The sequence below is a fragment of the Pongo abelii genome, chromosome 13, assembly GCF_028885655.2.
Source record: "Pongo abelii isolate AG06213 chromosome 13, NHGRI_mPonAbe1-v2.0_pri, whole genome shotgun sequence".
NCBI lineage: Eukaryota > Metazoa > Chordata > Mammalia > Primates > Hominidae > Pongo > Pongo abelii.
In genome coordinates this window covers 97,925,672-97,944,905 of record NC_071998.2, presented here as the reverse complement: position 1 = coordinate 97,944,905, position 19,234 = coordinate 97,925,672, and the positions used below count along the sequence as shown (strand labels likewise).

The 19,234-nt window shown below is 40.6% G+C and overlaps 2 protein-coding genes across 14 annotated transcripts in view; one reads left to right on the top strand and one right to left on the bottom strand.

The window, feature by feature from the left end:
- ZNF462 (zinc finger protein 462) overlaps positions 1-9,504 on the bottom strand; it is a 157,773-nt gene extending 148,269 nt beyond the window's left edge. For 6 of the 13 annotated variants that reach the window (XM_063714334.1, XM_063714342.1, XM_063714343.1 and 3 more), the window contains exon 1: positions 6,281-7,101. The gene's annotated coding sequence lies outside the window, so the exon portion shown is untranslated. The other 7 variants (XM_063714336.1, XM_063714338.1, XM_063714337.1 and 4 more) reach the window with 7 other exon arrangements.
- Positions 9,086-18,509, top strand: LOC103891516 (uncharacterized). The gene is given in 3 exon segments (XM_054520412.2): positions 9,086-9,437; positions 9,440-9,504; positions 9,506-18,509. Coding segments are annotated over 3 exon segments (639 nt in total). The 5' UTR covers positions 9,086-9,094; the 3' UTR covers positions 9,737-18,509.
- The last annotated feature ends 725 nt before the right edge of the window (positions 18,510-19,234 follow it).

The window sequence follows — 19,234 nt, the reverse complement described above, 5'->3', positions numbered from 1 at the left end:
CAACTCATTTGGAGGAGTGCCACACTGAGGTTCAACTGTTTACAGCGTTAACTGTGTTTCTGCCAGAAGTCCACATCCAGCACTACCTTCTCCAGACTGCCTCCTGGATTAAAAATTGATGCATTCGTTTTGAAGGAGCTTAGAAAATGTGGAAACTTCCAAACATCACTCTTCTTCTTTACAAAATCACTTTTGCTCATCCAAGAAGAGACAGAAGTGGAAACCCATTGCACCCTTCCTTACAGGACTGTCCCATTGCTCATGGTTAAATGTCTGTGTTGTTAAAAGTCATTTTAAGGATGATTTCATGTATATTGGGAAAATGGGAAAAGGTTAGCCATTGGTCTGCAAGAGAGTCGGGCTCCAAGAAGATACACAGAGGGCACACTTTGAATGAGTAAGAACATTGGAAAACCACCAGTAATTGTTTTAGACTGGATTTCACCCTCTCAGCCATTCATCAGTATTACAAAATGGCATCTCTGAAAGGAGCCAATTTAAATCTGCACCACGTTGCAAAATAGATCCTCAGAGTCCAATTGTGGGCACTATTGTAAGTTGCAATAGACTCACACAAACTTCCAAAGAAGGGCATTTGAGAAGGGCTCCCAAGCCCTTGGATGATGGAATGAGAAATGAGAGCAGGAAAGATGAAAAGAGAAGTACAGCTACAAACCCGGGAGCTAACACTTTACTGAATGTCACATGAAGAAAATTGGTCTCTGGATCTATGAATGAAACCACGCTCAACCCTGGGCTCCCCAACGTGTTAAATCCAACTAAGAAAAATCCATACTCCTGCCCACTAGTGTATGAGTACAGAGTTTCTCAGAAAGCTGTGGGCCCTGGAGAAGAGAGCAGCTATTTCACAACCCTCAACAATCAAATGCAATGGGGTAGTGGAAAGGGCACTAGGCTGGAGTCGGCCGACCTGAGTTCTAGGCCTGGCTTGGTTACAACTGAACTTTCTGACCTTGTGCAAGTCACTTCATGTCTTTGTGCCAGTTTCCTCTTCAGTATAATGCAAGTGGAGGGAGGAGACTTAATCTAAATGATCTAGGGCCTAAAACAACTAGCTTCTAAATTGGAAGTTTTGCCTGGTGAATATTAAATAACTAATAGTCCTTACTTATAGTGTACATATTTGTCACTTTTAAAATAATTTTGTGTTAATTTCTACATGAGAAATAATATTTTTCTCCTCACCCCAAAACTTCAGTTTTCACTCCCTACTCCCTAGAGTTCTTCCACATAACACTAAGTGCCTCTTTTCCTTTCTTTCTTATTTTTTTAAGCAACCTTCCCCAAACTAAGACTTGTGCTATTAAAAGAGCTTAGAACTTCCCATTTCCTTGCTAGGGCTAAAATTAAACTGTCCATTCCTTAGGGCCCAACATAACATCTGCCAGATGTCTTGGCATATCACACAAGGAGAGGAATTTTCTTCCAGCATTATCTACTCTCCTCTCTGTTTTCTCATAATCAATTAATAGGTCACCAACACCTAGCTAATGTTTCTCTCAAAGCCATCATACTCCATAAGTATGTGAAACTCGCAAGATACTTGCTTTTACACACACTCACACACACTGATTTTTTTTTTTTCTTTTTTCAGTTCACTAGATTTTAGCTTTCAGTCATGGAAATATTCTCCCTCCACTTCTGTTGAATATACCAATCATCCCAGTCATACATTCATGTTAGATCCTTAGCAGTAAGAGTCCATTATGTATCTCCTAATTGTGACTGCGGCATTATGAAACAGCATCTCTGTTCTCCAATTATCAATTTAGAATATCTGATACAGTTTTGTCAATTTCATGATGCAGTGAAGTGTAAGTCTGAAAAAGGCACATACCATAAAGAAGATAAGTAAGGTTACCTTAACCAAGAAATTGCAACATCAAGGAATAATTTAAGACAGACTAGACCCTATTAAACTCCATCACACAGAAAAAAGGACTCTTTCCCATTGCAACTTTACCATTCCTTTCTTTCAGGAAAACCGACCACAAGTACTCTAAAGTCCATTAGTAGAGTTGGATTTTTTTTCTTCTGCTGTCTTCCAGAAGATTCATTAGGAAGAGTAGATAAGTTTGTTTTTTTTTTTTCTCTCTAAAAGTTGTCTCCAACTCCAAAGAGTAAGGGGGAAAAAACAATTCCTCGGGGAGTGTGGTCAATGAATTAGACTGACATAAATCCAATATGAGAAATACTATGGAATGTGAGGATCCAACAAGAATTTTTCTTATGGCAGGGTACATCATAGCTCACAAATATTTCTCCATGATTTCTCCTTGTGATATATTAGAGCCATGGCAAAAAATTTGCATAATAAGCCACATGAATTTGTCTCATAAACAAAAATGATCTTTGAGCTTTGACATTAAATGAAAATGTCTGATTTAATACTTTTTATTTCTCTCATGGTGGTTTATTCAAAATACTTGTCTTAATTCAAATGGGTATGTCTAGAAAAATTCAAAAAACCACATCCTTAAATATTATGGTGTTTACCATGCTGGTGAAGGGCATCAGAGATGGATGTGTCTTAGATAACCAGTTAGAATGCATTTCCAAATTCCAAGATGCCTCTTAAATACCTATTTTTTCCCTTCCAGAAAAGTTCAACTCTAAGACCCCAAAACATTTGGTTGCAAAGTAAAAAATGTGGAGAGTCAAACAGCTGGACTGACAACCAGACTGTCAGATTTTTCCCCCCTGCTGAAATAAACAAATGAACCAATTGTCCTGCTATCAATGACAATAAAAAAGATATCATGAAAGTTTGTTTCAAGATCAATATATAATGTGCTTATGATTACATAAACATACATAGTTAATTAGATGTAAAATTATCTGGTAATTACTTTTCCAAATAACTCTTTATCCATTGCATCTGAACTTCCCAGTTTGAACACCCAGTTTGGTGCATCCATTTATGCATTAGCAAATTTAAATATAATATTGGTGAAATTTCACTTAAGAGCAAAAGTAATGGTATCAAAAGATAACATTCAAAAATGAATAATAAAAGTTATGATTCCAAGTAGGATTTTTTTTAAGTGCTCTTGGAGAGGCCTAGGTTTTTCATAAAGGAGCAGAGATCTAACAGAAGTATTTTTAAATGAGCATACACATCAACTGAAACCATACATTTTTGTCTGCACAAACATGGTTTTACTTCATTGACCATGGACAATTATCAGCTAAAGAACCATGTATTTCCCCTCTCCTTTCACACCCCTCAGAAGAACAATAACCCTCAATTAATGACACAACAGTTTGGTTTGAAAAATGTGATGTTGTCATATACAGCACTGTGCATTTACTGAGTGACAGTGCTACCAGCTACTCAACAGAATATAATTACATCTGGAATCTAAAACCACTTCAATATGTACAAAAATATTGTAGACATAAGGAACTTTACACAAAAAAATCTGACACATAATGAGAAAGCAAAGCAAGAAAAATGCTGTTATAAGTTGCTCACCAATGTGTTCCTTATTTCTGTTGAAGCTGGTACCTTTCTATATTTCTTCTTAGTTGAAAGCAAGGTCCAATTAGCCTCCTTAGAATATATTAATTGGTTCTGAATCTCCTCCAAGTTTTCATTCCACCGTGGAGCCCTCCTCACCTATCTTCAACAGTTCATCTAAAATTCTTCCAACATCTTCCCTCATCCTCAAGATGGCTACCTCACCTAATGGAAAAGCAACATCTTCATGGTTGGCTTTTATAAATTCCTGAAGCATTTCGGGATTTAGTTCTTTGCTTGGGTCAATTATGTACATTCTCTAAAACTAATATGTGAAGAGCTCCCATCAATGTGTGTGGACTAGGGTAGGACTGGGTCCTTTTTTCAAATTATCCTCACAAAATGTCTTCCTACATGATTAATAAATTCCTCCCAATTAAAAAGGTGAAGATACCTGGACATAAGGTTTTCTCAACTGACATCATGTTTTTAAAATGTTTCCATAGCGACATTGTTAAGACGACATACTGATATTTCTGAAGACTTAAGAGTACTTCAGAACACAGAAAAAAATAGCCGACGGAAAGGGAAAGGGGAAACAAAGAAACTGAAAGAAGGCCTAACATACAAATGGAACGACCTGAAGAGAAATGGAGAACCTGGAGAAACTGGTGTTAGTCAGTCTTAGAGTTCCTCTGAGATCTTGCAGGATTATTCTTATTATTTTTTATATTTGCAGAAATCAACCCAAATCAGACAATAAAGTCTTGCAATGCATCAAAACATGATGATAACCAAACCCTAGAACTCAAAAAAATCTCAGCTTAGGGCCATCACCATCTTCACAAGGAGGAAATCACATTTCCTGGTGACTTTCAGGAGACCTGGAGCAGCTTAAAGTTGTGTGAAGACCTCAGTGGAACTGTTTTAAGGTTTTTGCCTTGCCTTTCCTGAAGGAGGTCAAAACCCTTCAGGTCCACTCAAAAGGAGAAAAAAAATTCCAAAAGTTTACTTTAAAATGGAAACAAACGCCTCAATAACTTGTGAAAGCACTCTTTGGTGGAGAAAAATCTGAGGAACCCTTAAAAGCCCTCATTTCCTTGCATAATGAATAGATAGTGAGGAACCACCACAAGGTTTCCCTCTGGAAAGAGAGGAGTAGGCAAGCAAGCCTCCTCCTCCTCCAGCCATCACCAACAGAGCTTCAAAATGGAGACATCCATAATTTTATAAACACTTCTCATCTCAGCTTTGTCTCCTGGAAACCCGCTCTCCTCCATTTTCTGGTGGAGTTACAACATGACACGGCTTACCTGACTCAGTTCCCAGCTCTTAACCAAACTAGTCACTTCCTCCAAAAACCTGCAAGCAACCTCCAGAAACAAAACCAAAGCAAACCAAACAGCCAACACAGACACTCAGACACAGCCCCCGGGAGCCCTGGGAGAAAGCCCCAACTGGTTGGTCTTTCCCCATCCCAGACGCGTGCTTAAAAATGAAACTTTTTTTTTTTTCTTGGTTGGGGAGGAATATAAAAGGAACTCCAGGCAGCCTCCCTCCCTCCCTCTCTGTAGGTTAGAAGCCACAATGAAAAGAAAATGAGGGTTCCTTCAGGAATGGTGAACAGCCTGGAGAATGAACGTGAGAAGGAGCTTTGTGTTTTGGAGTCTGGACTGGAACCAAAGCAGACAGCTTGCAAATGGAGGACAGGGAGATAAAGAAAGGGAAAGAGGGGCTGCTCCAATGGGGGGCGGCTGCGGCTTCCCCTCGTGCCTGGAAGGAGGGCAGACCCCTGGGAACTGCACCAAGAGTGAGACGCCCCCCCAGGCCCCTGCCTTCTTTTCTCCCTTCCTCAGAGGACAGCCAAGCGTGTGTAATGGCTTCTCCTCTCCAGAAACCGTTGTCCTCCTCCACCAGACGCTTCTGAACCTCCAGCCTGGAGACAGCTCCTCAGCCGCTCCTGAACCTGCGCCCCCCACCCGGCCGGTGCCCCCCGCTCCTCGCCTCTCTGTTCACCAGCAGCACCGGCACCAGCAGCTGTAGCAGCCACCCCCCGACACATCCCGACCCCGCATCCCAACTTCGGGCAGAGAGAGAGAGAGACAGAGAGAGAGAGCCAAATACCTGAGGAAGAGGGGGGGTGCCAATCCGCACGGCTTTGCCATCGGGCGGGGGACAGGCAGACAGAAGGGGGAAAGGAAGGAGAGGGACAGAGAAAGAAAGAGGTCAACCCGCTCAGGTCGGGGCCGCTCGCTCGGAGCTCTCCCTCCTCTGACCCTCGCTCGCTCCCTCTGGCTCTCGGCTCAGGTCTCCGGCCTCCCGCCCTCCGCCCCCCTCTGTCCCTACCCCTGTCCCCACACTCGGAGCATCCGTCCTAAGCCTCCAGCTCTCTTCTCACTCATCTTTCATTTTCTCTTCTCTTCATAGAACTACACGAAATTAATTAAGCCACCGCGCTCACTCCCCCCAGCAGAAGAGCAGCCAGCAGGAAAAGCACAGCCACCTCCACTGCCACCACTACCACCTTCTCCTCCTCTTCCTCCTCCTCCTCTTCCTCCCTCGCTTCTCCTCCTCCTCTTCCTCCTCCCCCTCCTGCTCTCCCTCCTCCCCCTCCTCCTCTTCTCTCTCGCTTCTTCTCCTCTTCCAACAGCCAGTCCATGCAGGGGACTTCCTCTCCTCCCCGCTCCTCCAACCCTCCTTGGCCGAATGAATGAGCGCGTTTGTGCCTCCACCACCCCGCGCTCTCTTCCCCGGAGCACTCGGACCACCCCGAGGTGGTTGTTAATTGCAGTAACTTACAGAAGAAGCGTCCCGGCGCCGGGAGGTGCTTCGGGTTCTCCAGCCCCACCGCCTCCTTATCCTCTTTCTCTTTCTCCTCTTCCTGCTCGGGTTATTGTTGTGGAAGTTGTTTGGGAGTCTCATGTGCTTCTGCCGGGTCTCAGCAATGGAGGATCGCCATCTTCCCTGCCTTCCTCGGCTCCTCAGACTCGCTGCAGCTGCAGATGACCTGAGATATCCGTCTCTCTCCCTCTCTCTCTCTCTCCCTCCCTCCCTCTCCCTCTCACTCTCTCTCTCCCCTCTCTCTCCTCTTCTCTCTCCTCTCCTCCCTCTCCCTCGCGCGCTCTCTCTCTCTCCCTCCCTCTGTGTCTCTCTCTGAATAATGAGCAACCAGGGGGAGAGAGAAAGCAAGACAGAAAGAGAGAAGGAAGACAATCTTCTCCTGCCACACAAAACGCCGGAGCACCAGGGGGTGCGCGAAGCCTTTCTAATAACAACAACAACGTGCAGCAGAGAGGAAGAAAAAAAAGAAAGAAAGAAAGAAATGAGGAAAAAGGCTAGGGGAAAAAAGAGGAAGAATTATCCAAGAGCTCGAGAAGAGCAGAAGGAGAAGCTGGAGGAGATGCTGAGGCTGCTGCTGCTGTCCCCCCTCCCCCCTGCTGAACCCCAGAAGGAGGCAAGGTGGTTGCAAAGTTAAGGCTGGGACATTGTCTTTGTCACTCAGAGCCAGGCCAGTGAGATGCAAGAGGAGGAGGTGGCGGCGGCAGAGGAGGAGGAGGTGGTGGTGGAGGAGGGGGAGGAAGAGGAGGAGAAGGAGGCAAAGGAGAAGGAGAAGGGGAAGAGGGAGATGAGATGAATAAAGACCTGCGGAGAAGGCGGTGCGAGGAGCGCGGCCGCCGGGCCGAGGCGTGCGCGCTCGCGTCCCGGTGGCGCCCGGCAGCCCTGGCCCGCAGAGGAAGCCCCCGGTGAGGACCCTGCCCGGCAGCTCATAGCGCTCCCACCGTCAGCCCTGCCCGAGGCGCCGAGCCCGAGCCCCAGAGGGTCCCTTACTTGCATCCATCTAGAGGCCAACCTTTGCAAAGAACATACATGGGGAACTGGAGGTTGCAAGTCTAAACCCAGATCAACCACGTGGGGCTTTTTAATCCCTTTCCAGCTTGCGGTGTGAGTATTTCCAGTGAAAAGCTCAAATTGTCCATTACTGGCACGTATTTTGAAGTCTTCTCTCCTGAAATAAAGGCTCATTGTGCGTTTTATTTCTTTCCTGATATGGAAGGTGGGGGGTGGAGAAGGAAAAGAGCCCATCATTCCGAGCTTCGGAACCACCACTTTCTTTTCCTAACTTGTGAAATGTTTTGACTGCGCACCAAAAGAAAAAAAGAAAGCCTGCTTAAATAACTTTACACCCTCCAGCCCCGCGTTGTTTGCACTTTCTGGCTGATCATCTAAAGGCTCGGAAAGTAACAATCAGCGCTCTTAATGATAAGGTGTCATGGTGTTGAAGACACGCGAGCCAAGATGAAGCTTTCACACCTTGAATTTTTATTTAGTGTAATCTCCCCCGTATCATTCTGAACTATCTCTTTTGCAAAGGAGTGGTTCCCCCTCCTCCACCACCAGGTCGAAAGTCTCCTAAGGTTTTAATTGGACTGGGAGCGGTGGGGGTTGGGGGTGGGGGTTCTACAGTATCAAAAAAATCAATGCAGCAAGTCAGGAGCAATTGAAGTTCAAGGGCATGGGCTGATTGTACCATTTATATTTCTCGGATCTTGGAGTTGGACATCAACAGCCTCAGGAGAGAGAAACGCGCAGCGCGCGGGGCAGAGACCTTAATTAAAGTTTCTTTTGTCCGCGTCTGAATTGGGGGATGTTGCTGGATTCCTTTGCATTGAGGAGCGCGCATCCGGTGAAGGCGCGGTGTTAAGGATCCTGGGCAAGTCTGTCCTCTTTAAATACTCGCCCTTTCTCCTCCCTCCCCCCAAGCAACAGTCCGAGAAGATATATACCTATAAATCCATACAATAAAGGAAGAGGAGGAGACGCGCGCGGAGTTGGTTCCCATCCGATAGCGGGGCTTCATAAGCAGATCTAAATCCTCATTTTCCAAGATTTTCCCGACCCTATATTCCTGAGCAGAATCTCTCACCCCGAGGCACGATTTCACCCACTTCCAGTCAACACTTCCTGCCCTTTTCTCCTCCCACTCACATTGAAAAGCTCGGGATCCCTAAAAGGGTGTTGATGGCGGGGGTGATAAATAAATAAATAAATGACACTCTACGCGTGCGGTGGAGAAGAAAGGAGGGGGAGGGAGAGGAAAGGCGAGGAGAGGGAAGAGAAGTAAGGAGAAGAGAACAAGGCGCAGAAAGGACAGAGGCGAAAGGGGAACGGGAGTCACCGAGAAGAGAAAGAAGAAAGGAGAGAGGAGGAGGACGCTGAGGCTGTTCCGGACTGAAATGATCCCGGCTTTGTGCGGCTTTGGGAGGACTCCCCCTTCCGAGTGCCCGGAGGGACCTAGGGAAGTCCTCCTGCCCCGAGCTCCTCCCCACCGGGACCCGGGTGGTGTCTGAGCGCTAGCCGCCGCCACCCCATAAATTCCTCGTGGCAACCGGAGGAAGCGCGCCAGGTCTCCGCCGTCCCTCCACTGTCCCGGCTGATAATTTACCTCTTTGTCTTTAATAAAAAGCTGACTTTTTCTGTCAAGCTCTGCACCGGGAAAATAACAATCGTATTTCAGGTTGAAAGCTCCTATTACTGCTGGGTTTTGGAGGCTGCGATAAAATCTTCATCGACGTGAAGGTACCTTCTGGGTTGGCTTGGGTCGTAAGTCCTAAGATGGGGGCCGTCCTTCCCTGGGGGCAGGGACGTAGGGAACCGGGCGGTGGGGAGGGAGGAAGGAGCGAGGAGGTCAGAGGAAACCTTGGGTTTCCAAGGCTCCTGGGGCACCAAAGGGCTTCCCGCAGTCGGAGAATTGAGCCCTGGGGAGGAGCCTTTTGCGAGAACCTGAGCGCGCCCCAACACGCCTCAGACCTCGTAAACCCACTTGGCAAAGACTGGGGAAGCGGCTGGCGGACCGACTGCGGTGAACTCAAGAAATGAACCTGCGCTGCAATTAAACGGGCTGCCGCCCTTTTCCACTCACCTCGAGCGACCGACATAGAGAGAGCTCCCGAACCGGCCGCGGGGGACCTGGCTCCACCCTCCCGTCCCAGGAGAAGAGGACAAAAAGGGGAGATGGACTTGGAGGTGGCCCCGCCCTTCACAGCGCTCCAATCCTTGGAAACCAAACCTCCTCTCCAAGCCTCCACGTCTAGAAGGGACAAAGGCAGCGAGGAGATCCAGAGACCGACGAGGAGATGGTGGCTTTCAGGCTTCTGGTGTGGGTGCATGGGGGGAAAGGTACAATGGTTAAGTTTCCATCCCAAATACGGCACCACACGATGGTCTTTAGAAGACACACTCGGTCTTCTGGTTTAGAAGCAAATTGACTTCCTGAAGCTGTGAAGCGAACTATCGCAAAACTCTCTTGCTTCTTGAATGTGGGGGCGATACAAATTCAATTAATGATGCCATACACGTAATCTTTTCGACTTTTTAGAAGTCACAAACGCTTTAACTCTCCAATGAAAATAATTGAAAGAGGTTAAACATAAGGGGAATGGGCTTTTTTTTTCTTGTTTTTATTTGGGACAATTTTTCAAATGATAAAACTGTATAAATACAAGCTGGGTCAGTCAAGGAAAGCGCTGTGGCTGAAGGTTTTCGTGAAAACCTTAGTAAACTTGGCATTTAAGTAACTAATTATGCTTTGCCATTAGCAGACCATTAAGATAAACAGGAGAAAGTTCACACCTCCTGCTATTTCGTTCCCTAAGAATATTCACAAAGATAATACCAGGCTAGTTGGTGGGTTATCTTCTCCATTAGGAGGGTTAATGTTTAAATTTGTTAATTAAAATACCAAAAACTTGGTTTCCTACACAGCCAACAATGTGAGGGAAGTCTCACGGGGACATCCTGACTCCTTGAAATTTACCTTTTGTTACTTTATCCTGTGGCATTATGCCCTAGAGTCATATGGGGTTTCAAGACTATTAATGTTGCAGGGAATGTGAGTGAATATGTTAGAAGTCTGGACTTTCTTCTCCCTTATCATAGGTGACTGGCATACACACTCCTCATAAAGAGAAATTATGGCTCATCAAAAGAGTGACTTTATGAGCATTAATAGAATAATAAATCTTGCACTTTTAGTTCAAGAAACAGTGAAGTCCTATAATCAGAGTGACCCATGCAAATATGATCCATTCACTTGCCCAACTCTAACAGGATACGGATAGTCTATAAATCATTTTAGTTTTTAAAACCTTAAAAAAGGAAGGCACCCAAATCTCCCAAAGGAAAGTGTTTATGGGGGGAAAGGGACTTATAGCAAACCTGCAGGAAGAGATCATGGAAAAACGAACAGTCGGTCCAGAAGCTGAATTAGATAGAATTTCCACCAAAACAATAATGGATAGATGTTCTAATGTCATTGGTTCAGTATTTATGTTCTATCATTTAAAGAGAAAAGTCTTCCTGCTTCCTGAAAGCTATACCAAAAAAAAAAAAAAAAAAAAAAATTCCAGTTGATAGCCCCGTTTTCTAAATTCCAGCTGGAAAACTATTCAAGTTGATTTTAGCAAAAGAAAGAGTAGGTGAATACAATATGGCTTTTTAACCACATTTTACACATCTCTTGGTGGTATTTCCCTGCCTATGTAAAACTTCCTTTCTATGCAATGCAATGTGGTCTTTTTACTAGTTGAGTTTGCTTGTGATTTTTCAATGAGTTATCTATTTTGAATTCTTGTGATCTTTACTCGTTGGAAATTACTCAGTCTTCAAAAAGTTTTTCTCAAAACTTCACACTGGATAATTATGGACCCTCCAAATATCAAAAAGGTGAAGTCACTAGCACACCTTTCTAATTTCTTACAGAAAAATTGATATATTGTCATAAACCCATATTTAAACATATATAACTAGGTAACTAGTGTCCATGCCTAGGGAAAAGTGACTAACAGAAGACGAAGGTGGATAATTCATGATTCTGAACAGCTCTCAAAGGAAGAGACATTGCAATAACTTATATTAAACTTACTCCGTATGAATCTTTGTATATATGCCTTTGGATATCAAAGATGTTTCGATAGTGATATACTAAAATTCAAAAGAAAGTCTTCCATAGGTAGTAGTTAAATTTACAGTTCTATCAAACTAGTTATTGTAATATGTAATGTGTAATTTCATTCAATCATTGAGTATTTGTGTAGCATCTGTATTATGCCATTCTCAGAACTGAGTACTAGGGATACAAAGATGCATAACTGAAATGAGTCAAATTTTTGATGCATGATCAACCGCTAGCTTCAATATAACATTACTTGGATATAAAACTTCAGGTTTTTTACTCAAAAGCAATACCAGGATTTGGCCTATGATGAAACTATAATTAATTTGAATATTTCTGTTCTCACAATGAAGCTATTAAGGAGTAATATTTTGTCAAAATAAGATTTTTGGAGTTCGTTGTAAAGCCAATGTGTTGGCTTAACTCATAATTTAACATGAAATTCTCCCTCAAAGAGATATTTTATTTTAGATGGAGTCTTGCTCTGTCGCCCAAGCTGGAGTGCAGTGGTGCTATCTCGGCTCACTGTAACCTCCACCTCCCGGGTTGAAGGATTCTCCTGCCTCAGCCTCCCAAGTAGCTGGGACTACAGGCGTGCACCACCACACCCAGCTAATTTTTGTATTTTTAGTAGAGACGGGGTTTCACTATGTTGGCCAGGCTAGTCCCAAACTCCCAACCTCAAGTGATCCGCCCACGTCAGCCTCCCAAAGTTCTAGGATTACAGGCGTGAGGCACCTCGCCTAGCCAATCTTTTTAAAAGTGCAAAATAACAACCTTAGATCAACTAGGGTTAGGTTAACCAAATTCTGAAGACAAGACTCAAGTGAAAGATTGCCCATTTGTTGAAGCATCACTTCCAGCAGAAAGACCAGCATTTCCAGGTTCTTACTATTTGTTCTCTATCTGAAGCTTAGAGAAAGGAAGTGGCTTATTCAGGAACGCAGAGCGGATAAGAAGCAGTCAGCCCTAGAGTCTACACTTCAATGGTAGTTTCTCCAAAGTTATCATTCTCATATCACATTCAAGATTTCTTCTTATTCTTTTTCTTTTTTTGGGGGGGGCGGATATATTTTCATGTAACTTGGTCCTGTTATTTAATTAATATACATTTTTTAAGTCAACTTTAAAAAATTTTTAACTTCGTCATAAGCAATAATATTCACAAATCACAGGTCTGATGGGCTATTTATACATTTTCAATGCATATCAAAATACATATACTATTATCAAAATTGAAAGAAAGATTTTTGGATTAAAAAATGTCTGATAGTATACTTGCTAAACTGTATGCTAATGGTAAGGAGTAAGAGATGGGGAGGAAAGTGTTGTTACAATTTGTGTTTGTGTGTGTGTGTGTGTGTGTGTACAAACATGAATCACTTTTATAATTTAAAAAATTTTAAAGAAAAAATTATGTGGCATAGTAGTGGTTAGTATATCTCCAAATTAAGTCATTTCTTTGTATATTCTTAGTAGGAAATAAAAATTAGCATGAATCTTTTTTAGAGCAATTTAACAATGTACATTTAAAGTCTTTAAATGTTCACACTTTTGTGCCCTTAATTCCTATGCTTAGAATCTACCTTAACAGAAATGAAAATATATATATATATAAGAAATGATAAAGTAAGTAATCAAATATAAGTGATTAAGATAAGAGGACTAGTTAGGTAGATAATAATCTATTCCCATTATGACACATTAAGTAGCTTTCATTGTTTGAGAATTTGTGATTAAATAGAAGAGTGGTCCAATATTAGGTAAAAGACCTGGATACAAAATTATGATCATGAATTACTTTTTTTCAAATTGTATACCCCCAAAATCACCTTGAATGAAAATATACCAGCATGTCAACAGTAAGTTGACTTCTCATTATAAAAAATTTGGAAAATTTAGAAGGTATAGATAAGCTATGTAAGTTATATACTTATATAATGGTGTTTTATATATATATATGCTATGGAGTCAACTGCTTTGTTTGGACTGAATTATCAATTATCTTTTTAAGTATTTGAAAACATTTTAAAGTTAAGTGATAGAACCTACTTTTTATAAGTCTAGTAATTGTAAATGTGTCTCAAGGAACATATTAATACTGCTAATGAAATAGTGGTACAGTAACCTTTTCACATAGATATTTTTCCCTTCACAGATAATACAGGAAGAAGGTTTGAGTGGGCATTTTAAATACATTTTATATAAAAAAGAAAATTTAGGACCAAAGAGATTGAATGATTTAAACTAAGGTCTTCCAATGCTAATGGTATAAAGACTAAAATCCAGGTCTCTTAATCCTTACTGTTACATTTTGAAATCTGTCATTCCACTACAGTTGAAAAATATTACCAAATATTAGCAAAAGAAAATTACTAATGGCCAATATGAAAAAAGTTCAACATAGCATTTACATTGTATTAACTATTATAAGTAATCAAGAGATGATTTAAAGTATATCAGAAAAGGTATGTAGATTATATGCAAATATTATGCCATATTGTATAAGAGACTTGAGCGTCCATGGGGGTCCTGAAACTGATATCCTTTGGATACCAAGGGATGACTATATACTGAATGTGAGTGTGTGTGTATTTCCCAGTTGTTAAGAGCATATATAATTCCCAGTTGTTGAGAATATGAAAAAATAGACCCTATAATTCTCTACTGGTGAGACTGGAACTATGAAAAGTTTTATTCTTTCCAGATATATTAAAAGTCTTTTACCCAGGAATTTAACTTTTGGAAATTGATTTAAAGAAATATTCACGACTGTCATCAAAATTTTATGTATAAGGAGATATTGCAGCATCAATATCTAACAGCAAGTGATCAAAGAAGTTATATTCATTTATGTGGTAGAAAGTTGTATACCTATCAAATTCTGTAGGAAATGTCAAATGACACTGAAATATTTAAATTATTTTTTGATAACCAAAAAAACAGATTTCAAAACAATGTATATAGTATTATCCCATATTTGTATGTCTGTGTATGTGTGTGTGTGTGTGTGTGTGTGTGTGTGTGTGTGTGTGTGTGTGTCTGTGTGGCTAGGCACTGAAAAATAATCAGACAAGTATAATCAAAGTGTTAATAGTAATTTTTTCCAAGTAATGTCATTTTTTCTAGCGAAGTAATTATGTATACATTATACATTTTTTTCACTCTGGCTTTTCAGATTTTTAAGCTTTTCTACAATGAATATATCGCTTTTGCAATTAGGAAAAGTTCAGAGCTTGCAAATAAATTTTGCCAGCACAAAATTTCTTCCATATCATAAGACTGACCAAATCAAATGTTTTTCTAACTTATAATGTTGTGAGGTTTTGTTAATCATTATTTAAACACACACACACACACACACACACACACACACACACACACACACACACACACACACACACACACACACACACACACACACCCCCCACACACACACACACACACACCTTGAAATTCTTGGTGATATATCCATTTGATTTCCCAAACAGCCTTGACTCAGAATTCAGGGTATCCAGTATGCAGTATGCTAGCACAAAGTTGACTTTGCATCTGCAAACTAAGAGCCCCTGACTGATCCCTTGTAGATTTCATGTTATTTGCCCTTTCACCATTACATGAAATCTACACATACTCTCCTGTCCACTAGGTTGTGGTTTGATTTCTCAGCACATTACTAATAACAGTGTTTCAAAAAAGTTACTCATTGGTTGTTTTTTTAAGTATCTAGAAGGCAGAACAGGTTTATTTTTAGTATCTTTCTGATGTTTATGCTGAAAATTTGCTCATTCCAAACAACAGGTTTTATGTGAACATTTATTGACTTAATGTTTAGAACAAAGATGAAACCAAATCTAGCACTGAACACCTACTCACTGGTTTCCACCTCCTGCTTTTGCTAATGATGACCTTGGACAAGTGTCTTAATGACTCCATGCATCAGTTTCCACATCTGTAAAAGAGGAATAAATTAAATACTGATAGGATTGCTATGAGGATTGAATAACATGTATATAAAGTATATGGGAGTCTGTATCTGTAAGCTGATATGCTCTAAATCCTTAAACCTTTACTGTGAGGCAGCATAGATGAAGCAAGAGCTCTAATTTTGGAATCAAGAGAGGTATCTAGTCTAGAAAATCAAAACCATAATATGTAGCCATGATTTTAGAAAAAAAAGCCATTACTATTTAAATAAACAAGGCAACAACAATAACTTAAAAATTTTAAAACCTAAACATAATGAATGGTATCTAAATTATTCTATTGCTGTTGATTTGCTGCTTATTAATTCATTTTGTCTTTTGCAAGAACTAATCTACCAGTTATGTGAGAGTAAGGCAAAAGCTATTATTTTTAAGTGTGAGAAAAAAACCTAAAATCAAGGAAGCTTTGTTTGTTAATATCTCAAATACAAGAAACAGTTCAGTATGCTTAGAAAAATCAATATTTTGTAGGAATTGTTATAATAAATATAAATTAAAAAACTACAGCAAATAGGAAACATTTTATTTCACTTCATTTTTTCTGTTAATTGCACAGACCACCACTATTCCTTGGTCTAGCGTTCTGCTGGAGCACAATTGGAAAACCACTGATCTATTCCAGATGAGAAAATCGTCTCAAGGAAAAGTGATTTGCCCAGGGTTACATACCAAGTTATTGAAGAAGCTAAGATCCAGACTTACTCAGTCCCTCTTCGTGGCTATTTCCACTACATCCAATTTGCCTGTCCTAGCAAAAGAGATTTCCTTGAGCTGGTATTGAACCAAAAGCTCAGTTATCTTCTTTCCTCCCTTTCTCACTCCTTCTTTAACTTTCTCCCTCTGTCCCTCTCTGGCATTTTCCTCCCTCCATTCTTAGCTTCCTTCCTTCCTAAGTTTTCTCAGAAATGAAATCCTGTACTTTATGTGACCAATAATAATTAACTGCTTAGTCAATCAGTACATAATTTTTATGTTTTCTCTAAATTATTTTGATGACTTTCAGTTCATTTCATTTTCTTTTCTAACCTCAGAAGATTAGTGGAATAGCTAATTGTGTTCTCTGTATATCAATATCTTCTGTTCTTTGGTAGTATTTGGAGTTATCCTCCGCCTTTTTTTTTGATTTTTAATCTAAAATGATTTTTATAGGCTTAGGATCAGGAAATAAAAAAGACAAAAGAAACATATGATTTTTCACCGGGAAAAATACAATTCTTTTATTTCACGTATAAATATAAATGGAAAATATAGAACTATTCTGCATTATCAAGGATCATATGAAATAAAAATTGATTCTTCTGGTCCTTTTGCATTTATTTTCTAACATGGAACACTCACAAAGGGATTATTTCTATTATTCAAAAAGAAGGACGGTCAATGTTCTCATTTGCCGTATGATGGAACACAGAATTTGAAAGTAGTTGGGACTTTCTGAATGTTATAGACAAGAGATTATAGGACCATTTGGTAATCACATTAACTTTGCACATATTAGAATTGAGTGTCGAAGCAATTGACATGGAGAAAGAACAGCAATAGTGATCTTTGTTACGGTTTCCCTTGACTATAGCCTGTAGCTAGCATCTGTCCCATTCACTTAGGAGATGGCAAAATGCAAGACAGCCCCAGCTAACTGTCACCTGGACAACTCCGGAACATAACCCCTCATCAGGCAGTCGGATGTAGTGTTTGTAAGAGACGGTGCACAGAGGCTGTGTTTGTGTTTGGAGGCTGGGAAAAGCCCTAACATACTGCATCAGTAACAGGAATCGCAAACATCTGTAAATGATGCTCACAAAGCATTTCCACATACATTTCGAAAACTATTCTCACAACTGTGACATGAAGATTATTTCCTCTGTTTTATATTTGGAGAAACCAAGGCTCAAAGTGGTTCAGTGACTTTCCCCGGATCATTCAACTAGCACTGGGATTTGAACTCAGAACTGATTCCAGATAGCACCCACCAGCTTTCCTCATAGTCAAGTATTAAACTCCTGATATAGCATGGTAATATGTCTTTTGCATTTATGCGTGTTTATGTATATATGTATATATACATGTTTTTTGATTATGTAAGTAATATATATTATAGAAAATTTAGCAAACACAGAAAAGTCTGAAAAAAAGAAAAATATTTAGCCTTCAAACACAGAACTGTTACTCTTTCCTCTGTATTTCTCCCTTTGTGGTTTGACAGTTTATGTCCTTTGCTTGTTTTTTTTGTTTGTTTTTTTTTGTTTGTTTTATTTTTGTTTTTGAGACAGAATTTCACTCTTGTTGCCCATGCTGGAGTACAATGGCGCAATCTTGGCTCACTGCAACCTCTGCCTCCCAGATTCAAGCGATTCTCCTGGCTCACCTTCCTGAGTAGCTGGGGTTACAGGTGCCTGCAACCAGGCCAGACTAATTTTTTTTGTAATTTTAGTAGAAACAGGGTTTCACCACATTGGCCAGGCTGGTCTTGAACTCCTGACCTCAGGTGATCTGCACTCCTTGGCCTCCCAAAGTGCAAGTGCTGGGATTACAGGCATGAGCCACCGTGCCCGGCCCCCTTTGCTTATTTTTTATTGGTATGATGTGTGAGTGTCACACTGATTTATGATGTTAATTTGTAGATTAAGAATTGTAGCCCCTTATAATATGTAATAAAATAGTTTTCTTAGTTTTAAATTTTGCTTTGTTTGTTTGTTTGTTTGTTTTGAGACAGAGTCTCACTCTGTCACCAGGCTGGAGTACAGTGGCACGATCTCAGCTCACTGCAATCTCCACCTCCCAGGTTCAAGCAATTCTCCTGCCTCAGCCTCCTGAGTCGCTGGGACTACAGGCAAGCGCCACCACGCACAGCTAATTTTTGTACTTTTAGCAGAGACGGGGTTTCACCATGTTGGCCAGAATGGTCTGGATCTCTTGACCTCGTGATCCGCCCGCCTCAGCCTCTCAAAGTGCTGGGATTACAGGCATGAGCCACTGCGCCCGGCCTTAAATTTTGCTTTAACTTAATAATACTGTTTTTGATATATGGAAGTTAAATTTTTGATATATGGAAGTTAAAGTTAAGTTTACCAATCATTTTCCTTACACTTTCTACCATGAGTATAATATTAGAAAAGCCTTCAGAAACCCTAATAAAACAACTATTCATTAACTTGATTTTTAATCAATTTCAGGAATTTTATCTTCATATTTAACTTTACAATCTATGTAGAATTTATTTCAACATATGATATGAGGTAAAGATCAAACATAGTTGCTTTCCAAATTATTAACTGTCACAGCATCATTTAAAAAAACCTTTTACACACTTAGTTGAAATGTCATTTTATTGCACACTAAAATTTTATATATCGTAAGATAATGTTTCTAGACTATTCGTTTCCATTTATCTGTCCACATTAGCAAGTGTGTGTCAGCTTTATTTTTATTTACTTTAAACTGAAAAAGATCACAATATTAAATATTGCTTAGATTTTATTAAATATTTGAGCAAAACTTCCATATATATACATATGTATGTATGTATATATATAAATTAACTTCTCAGTCTGAATTCTGTCCGCATGTACGCAAGTTTAGCTCATGACCCAAAACAGTGGTTTTTACAAAATCGCAGATACATTAGTGGGTTACAAATCCATTTAAAGCTTTACATGAGCTTTTTTCTTAATATACAGTTGGCCCTTGAAAAACTCAGGGGTTAGGCGCACCAAACCCCCACCACCCTGTCCCCTGCCACAGTCAAAGATTGGTAGATGACTTTTGACTCCCGGAAGCTTAAGTGCTAATAGCCTACCATTGACTGGAAACCTTACCAAT